Source organism: Phymastichus coffea, unplaced genomic scaffold (assembly GCF_024137745.1).
Source record: "Phymastichus coffea isolate CEN01 unplaced genomic scaffold, Cenicafe_Pcof_1.1 PCOF00265, whole genome shotgun sequence".
NCBI lineage: Eukaryota > Metazoa > Arthropoda > Insecta > Hymenoptera > Eulophidae > Phymastichus > Phymastichus coffea.
Genome location: NW_026707076.1, coordinates 82788 through 90086, shown reverse-complemented (window position 1 = coordinate 90086; position 7299 = coordinate 82788). Strand labels below are relative to the sequence as shown.

The following is a 7299-nucleotide window of genomic DNA, read 5'->3' as shown; positions in this document are numbered from 1 at the left end:
ATCGATTGTGCGATAATACGGATGCGGCGAGTATGGCACACGCGTACGTGCGCGCGCAGAGAGCAACGATATATCGGCCACCGCCGACGCCACGGGGGATGTATGCATGTGAGCCGTGCGTGCGATTTATTGATACGTGATTTTGTATCGGAATGAATATTTGCTATAATAAATTATTTTGTGAAACCCAGGTGATATATACATATATTGAATATATTATATAAATATATATATATACATATGCACTTGTGTGTGTGTGTGTATATATATATATATATATATATATATATACACACATTTTTAAACGTATATTGTAGCAAGCCTCACGAGTGATATAAAGATAAAAATGCGCGCAGGCGGGCGGAAATTTTACAGAAAACAGAAAAAATAAAGAAAAAGATAGGAGAAAAAATAAAAATTGTACTAGAGATTTCAAAAAGTAAAGTACGCGATGCGTCGATCGAGCGTCGTGAAAAAAAGCCACGTAATCCAGTTGTTTCAGTCGACGGGACAAGATAAAAGTGTTGTCGATTTTTTATATTCGTTCGGTTGCCCCTCTCCTTTCTACACTGGGGAAAGTATGACTAGCCGCAGGGCTCGGGTGTTCGATTGACGCATCGTCGTTCGAAAGAGCAGTAGCGAGTGTCTACCGGCAACGAGCTTGCAAAGAAAAAAGCGCTCGCTTTCAAGAGGGAGTTGCATACAAAGACTGTTGTACAAAAAAATGAGAACGAAGAAGAATGAAATTCAAAGACTAGCTGCGAAATGCTCAATTATAAATGCACATTCCCTTGCGCACACTTGTCTCGTTCTCGTGATTTGCATGCCCGTACGCATAGTTACTTTGTAAAGGATAAGAATGAATATTGTGCCAGCGTAAAGAGCGTTTGTGAATATCTGAAGTACGAGAAGTTGGAAAGTCGGTAGACACTAAACTTGAGGAAACGAAAACTCACAAAATAAGCTTGTCAATTGTGAAGCGCGTGAGGTATATGCTCGCGTTAATTCGGCGTGTCGCCTAGTTTTATAAGCTTCAGCAACTGCGACGATGATTCGCTCGCAAGGATTTTTTTTTATTTTTCCTCGTATAATTAGTAGGGAGAGCGCATGCAGCGTGTAACTCGTAGAAGGAGGGGACCGAGAGAGAGAGAGAGAGAGAGAGAGAGAGAGAGAGAGAGAGAGAGAGAGAGAGAGAGAGACAAAAAAAAGCAGAATGGCGGAGAGAAACGAGGGGTCGACGCACTTTACTCGAGAGAGAGAGAGAGAGAGAGAGAGAGAGAGAGAGAGAGAGAGAGAGAGAGAGTGAGAGAAAAATACGCTGCAAGGAAATCGAGAACGCGATAAGAACGACGCGCCCCTTCCTCCGATTGTGTCTGTTCGTCTCTCTCTCTCTCTCCCCTCTCTTTCGTTCTCTCATCCTCCATTCTCTCGCGCATTGGTATGTCCCAACTATGTGTCTGTGTACGTGCGTATGAGCACGTGTGTGGGTGTAATGTATAACGCCAGCGCCGCACACCCACATCGAGTGACTTTTGCCAAATTGGGGAGCAATCAAGCGAGAATTTTCCCGGACTCTTTTCCTTGTTTTTCTGTTTTTTTTACCATTCTGAAGAATTGCGACAAATATATTAGTATTATAAACGAGGCTTTTTGACTTTTCTTGACTTTTCCATTTCTCATGTCATTCCTGCTTTATTCTCCCGCTCCTCTCTCTCCTTTTTATTCGCAGCCCCTCCCCAGCGTGCACACACGCGTAGCCCTTTTCCCTTTGTGCGTAGGAAGATATGTACAGGCAGCGACGACCCCTGCGACTACTACACTCGGCCTCTCTCATATCGCTTGATGACGATAGTCCTCGATCCCACGAGTGTGTCCTCTTGGAACAGCCAATTATTTGAAAAATGTGCAGCACTTCGCGATGATGGCTTTTTTCCACGAGCCCTCGTCCGCTCTCACTCTCCTTTTTTTCCAGGTTATTGCACGACAAAAGCGAGTGTCTGTTATTGTGGTGAGAGGATATATCGAATCTGGACGAAACGAAAAAAATGAATGTATATTCGCTGTAACGTCGAAGAGCTTGCGCGAGCTCGCTTTTTTCCAAGTTGTGCACGAGAAAGGCTTGCACACGCCCATCGCGACAAAAGAGCTCTCTACCTCGCAACTTTTCAATGGGTTTTTATGATTCGCGTGCGTGAATATCTTGTTGAAAAGTTTTCACCGCTCTGCAGCGATGCCTCGCGAGAAATGTTTTCGTCGTGTGCCTTGAGTTTCTCGTTCTTTGCTTAAGAATCCAAGTCTCTTGTTTTCTTCGACATTACAAACAAACACTCGATCGCTTTTCTATTGGCCAACGATTGTTTTTCCGCAGCGTGCGACGAATACTTGCACTACTTGCCGTAATAATCGTCCCGCGTAATTGCCTTGTTATAACGCGCTTCTATTTTAATCGAAACACGCCGGCTCCTGCATGTTTGCGTATGCGCGACTGAAAGCTGTCGGATTTATATGATGGAAAGCTTTCAACGCCAGGTCATGCTGCTGTTTAACCAGAGAGAAGGAATAAGTCGTACAAATTGCCACGAGGATTAACGAAAAAAGCTTTCCTCGTCCGAGTTCAGACGCCGTCGCCGTCGTTGAATATCGCGCAACTCATTGTGCAGAGGGAGAGAGAGCGGCAAGATAGAGAGCGTTAATTCATCTCCTTGATAAATTACGTTAAGCTCGGCGCGCGCAAGCTTGAGACTGTCAAGCCAGGGATTACTTCCGCACGCTCGCGAAAAATCGATAATTAATGCCGTTTCCAACTCTCCCTTCACTAAAGCTAAGACCTCAACCCCCAGCATGTCCCATTGTGTTTAAACAATAACGCGAAACATTGTGACGCCGTCTCACCGAGGATTAATTCACAGTTGTCGTTGCGCGCATAAATGCAATTTTCTGTTTCAGCCTGAAAAATAACCTACGTTCATCTCGCTCTGTCAACCGCGAACTTCTTCCGGGCGCACTCTTGTCTTAGCTTTTTAATTAAAAAAGAAAAGTCATGGTTCGTTATGCAGATTTTCTCCGGGAATGCAGATTGCGTGAATTACCGAGGTTTGAAATGACGCGCATGTAAATAATGTGCCAGAGCGAGCGCGCGCCCGTTAATTAAATCGCTCGAATTCTCCGAGCTGCTTTTTTTATATCCCGATCCGGTTTAACGAACGAGCTTATTTCTCTCTCTCTCTCTCTCTCTCTCTCTTTCTCTTGTTAATTACAAGAGGTATAAAGTGATATAGGCTTGACGGCAAGAAAACTCCATGAAAGATTAGTTGTTGAGGGGCGGAAAAGAAAGGATTTGTCGGCACGATAATGTGGGAGAATTATCGCGAACAAATTCATAAGGGAGAAACGGTTTTGTTCACCTTGGATTTATTTCAATAGCGTTACGTTGAAAATTTTGCGAGCGTATTCTTCGAACTAGATGACATTTTATTATTTCTGGATCACGCACCGGGTAAAAGCTCTCAATGATTATTGCCTTTTACAATACTTTCCGGTTGTTTGAAAACCGCATCAATTTATGTTACAATCACAGTGTCGGCTAGACAACAGCTCAATAAATAATTCGTCGATGAGTTATTTCAAGCACTATTATCTGAAATACGATGAATTTCTAAGGACTTGCATTTCATTTTCAAATTAATGGCTTAACTAAACTTCTTTCAAGATCTAATTAAAATGTTTTTCCGAATCACTCTCAATGTAAATATAACATTTTATTTATATTCTTTATATCATTTAAAACTGTTACCCAGCTGTTGTATTCTAATATTTACAGAAAAATTCATCTTTACAATTAATTTTATAAATTTACATTTTGCAAGAAAATCTATTCATAAATGTTGTATTTGAAAGTATAAAATGTGTCTAACAAAAGCTATCGGTCAGAGCTTTTTCAATCCGACTTATTTCTATAATTCTTGTCATGCGAGCTTTTGGATGAACTAGAGGAATGTTTGTTGGTTCCAGAAGTACCACTTCTACCTCTCTTGTCCTGCTTAGCCTTCTTTATCATATCTTTTAATCTTCTGTCTGCACTGACTATATGAATATTTGGCACTAATTTAGAATTAGAAGTACTCCCATTGGTACTTTGCGATTGGTTTGATGAACTGGATGCTTTATATTTGTCTGAATGTTTTGAATCTAGAAAGGAATTATGCCTTTTTTATTAAAATCTCATATTATGAAACTTTTTTATTGCTGTCCATTCACAAAGAGCAGTCAAATATATTTTATTTAACTCACTAGATAAAGATGACTTTTTGGATTCCCTTGTTTTACTTTCAACAGTTTTAGGAGAGTTTCTTTCCTTGGTCTAAAAAAATTAAAATATAATTTAATCAATAGTACACATTATTATATTACTTCTTAAGAAGACTACAGTTATATACTAACTGGTTGAATTTTCACACAATTACAACAAGACCACTCTACATTGTTGTCCACCTGTGAATCAAGAATATGTGGAGTATGACATTCCTGATGGTATAAATTATGACAGTTTTCACATTCAACCAATCTATTCTTTGCTCCAACATCCATCCCTTTGCATATAACACAAGCAACATCACCCAAAAGATCAGCTAAATCATCAGTCTGTAATGGATCTGGAGTCGGTTCTCTTAGAGTTGTCACAGGAGAATTGTTTTTACTAGATCTCGAGTGTTTAGATGAATTAGAACTTTTACTCTTTCTACTGCTAGTACTGCTTTGGTCACTCAGTACTTGCTCTTCCATTATATACTACCAACAAGCAAAAGAAATATTGGAAACTATTGTTTTTGCTATATAACAGCGTCTTATATTAATACCTTTTTATGCAGTGTATTAGACAACATTTTTGAAGCTCCATACTTTTGCCTAATGGCTTCATCAAGTAAATTACGCAATTGTTCAACAGATTCCTTATTAGGAGAGTGGACCAGTCTAATAGCTTGAACAAACTGAGGGTCCAAATCAAGAGCTGCCATTTTGAACTGTAAAGTCCTGCACAGTTTTAAGAAATTAATTATATTTCTTTTAAGTAAATTAAAAATTAAATTAAATAAATTAATTAAATCTTTTAAATTCATTAAAAAAATGAATCTTAAACAAATGAAAATTTGTATTATATTCGAATTAGCAGTATATTTTGAATTCTTTACAAAACATACAATACAAGTGTGACAAGTGTTTACTAACAAAGATGAAAATTAACACATATCATGAATTATTCAAACGTTGAAGTATCTTGTTGGATAAATCTCTGTTTTCTCTATGAAATCATAGAAAGTTCAGATAAAAAAACACGATATTTATGTTTATTCATTACTTAAAATTCCTCAGATAAACGGTGACGCGTCGCTTATAACCACATGAACGTCGAGTAAGGTTATGTTCTTTCAGAGACTATAGTACAGCCATTTTATTTTTCTATTCGAATTTTGGAACTTCTGAGAGCAGCAGTGGGTGCGGACGCAGCCGTTGCATCAGTCGGCAGCCTCGGTCCTTCACAATAAGAACTCTGCGAACTAGACACCTGTTTATTAATGTGATTATTCAATTTATACTCATTAATTTGTACAAGAACTGTGCGTCACGAATGTGCTAAAAAAATTATTCGAGCATAGCTTACTTACCTTTATAATAAATAATCAAAATCGAGTGCTGGGAAATATAATTCAATTTTCTTAATTTCCGGTTTATTAACTATTAAAAATAATATTGATTCTGTGGTAGGAGTGAAGGCGGGGGAGGAGTGACGATGCTTACATACAGCTGTTTGACTTGATTTCGTAAACAGCGATTTCAGTTCAAAGTTCAAATTTGAGGGAGGTTAATTACTTGATATGGTATTTGATAAGTAACAAATAATGAATGCAAGTAATTTATAATTTATCACCTGTTAATCGAGCTTTTTTAAATACACTTAGTATCACGTACGTTTACTACCCTGCAAAAAATAATGTATTCAAAATTATTAAAAAAAACCAACCATTTTTAACGTGAATCTGTCCTTTCCAAGCGTTAATTGAAATATATTAAGAATGTAAGACAAAACGAGACAATTAAGAACTAATAAAAATTAATGGATTTTATAATGATAAAGAGTCATATAAGTTCATTCATATTCAATAATATTCACTATTATTAATTATTAATAGTTTAATAGATTATAATTGTACTTACTTATACTCTTTCTATTAGATACTAATAGATGTTATCCTAAATATTTTTTTATTCATCAGCGTTTTCAGTATTATTGATGATTCTGTGATTGATTATTTATCGAATCGATTAAATTTAAGGGACCTAGATAGCAAATGTTTATATTTCTTAAATTATTGTAAAATAAAATAAAATTATTTTGTATATTTAATTATATATATATAAATGCTGTAATACAATCAACTGTCATATAATATAATATACATATTTTATCGTAATGCAAACCTCTTTTTATTAATATTCTTGATCTGCAAGATTATGTTTTAAAATATTTTTATGTTTAGATAAATGGAGTGACAAGGAACGAAAGGTAATTGAAGTTATGTATGTAATGTATTAGGTATTAACTATGCATAATTTTGGCTTGCAGACAATTGTACATGGTTTTATTGTATGTACATATAAACTATTGTGCAAAATAACGTGGCATGAATCAATATGTATCAAATCTTATGCATGTTACTATGTACAATAATTTATGTGTGTTATAAATTGGAGCATAATTATCTGCACGTCATAATTTTAGGTTAAAATACTACTAGATGTAATTTAACATTAAAAAATTTGTTATATCGAAACTTTTATATATGTTATGGCATTTGATATACTGCTAATGCATAAAATTCATGTTAGAACACTGTGAACAAAGTACAAACCAAAACCTTACTCCTCCTCTGAACTATCAAACAAATGGTAATTCAACTTAATGGCTAGACGAACTATTCACCTAAAGATAATTAGAATTAGTAATAGATGCAACCAAAGTCAAGTCTTCACCAGGTTTTGATCAAATATATAAACTTTAATAAATATATATACCTTCAGTAAACCAAAAAAAACACTACAAAATCAATCGTAGAGCACATATTTTTACAGGAGAAGCTACTGCCATTTTACTTTCTTTATACTACAAATACAATCCTTGTCAATACCAAAAACAATCATTTTTACAGATTCATTAAGTGTCCTCGAAGGAATTGCTAACATTTCTCCAATTAAAAGTAAAAATTCTTCACATATTCTGGACAAAATCAATTTCTCACACTC

At 36.2% G+C, this 7299-nt stretch overlaps 1 protein-coding gene across 2 annotated transcripts; it reads right to left on the bottom strand.

Annotated features, from left to right (window-relative positions):
- Window positions 1–6: 6 nt before the first annotated feature.
- LOC131674598 (integrator complex subunit 12-like) lies at window positions 7–6364 on the bottom strand. Of its 2 annotated transcripts, none has more exons than XM_058953355.1 (5): window positions 5227–6364; window positions 4857–5031; window positions 4441–4788; window positions 4291–4360; window positions 7–4188 (listed from the first exon to the last, which is right to left on the bottom strand). In XM_058953355.1, the coding sequence occupies exons 2-5, from the start codon at window positions 5013–5015 to the stop codon at window positions 3938–3940; spliced, it is 828 nt and encodes a 275-aa protein (XP_058809338.1). In that variant the 5' UTR covers window positions 5016–5031; window positions 5227–6364; the 3' UTR covers window positions 7–3937. The 2 variants fall into 2 exon arrangements, with proteins under 2 accessions (XP_058809338.1, XP_058809339.1); XM_058953356.1 differs by having other exon boundaries at window positions 5357–6364.
- Between the last annotated feature and the right edge of the window lie 935 nt (window positions 6365–7299).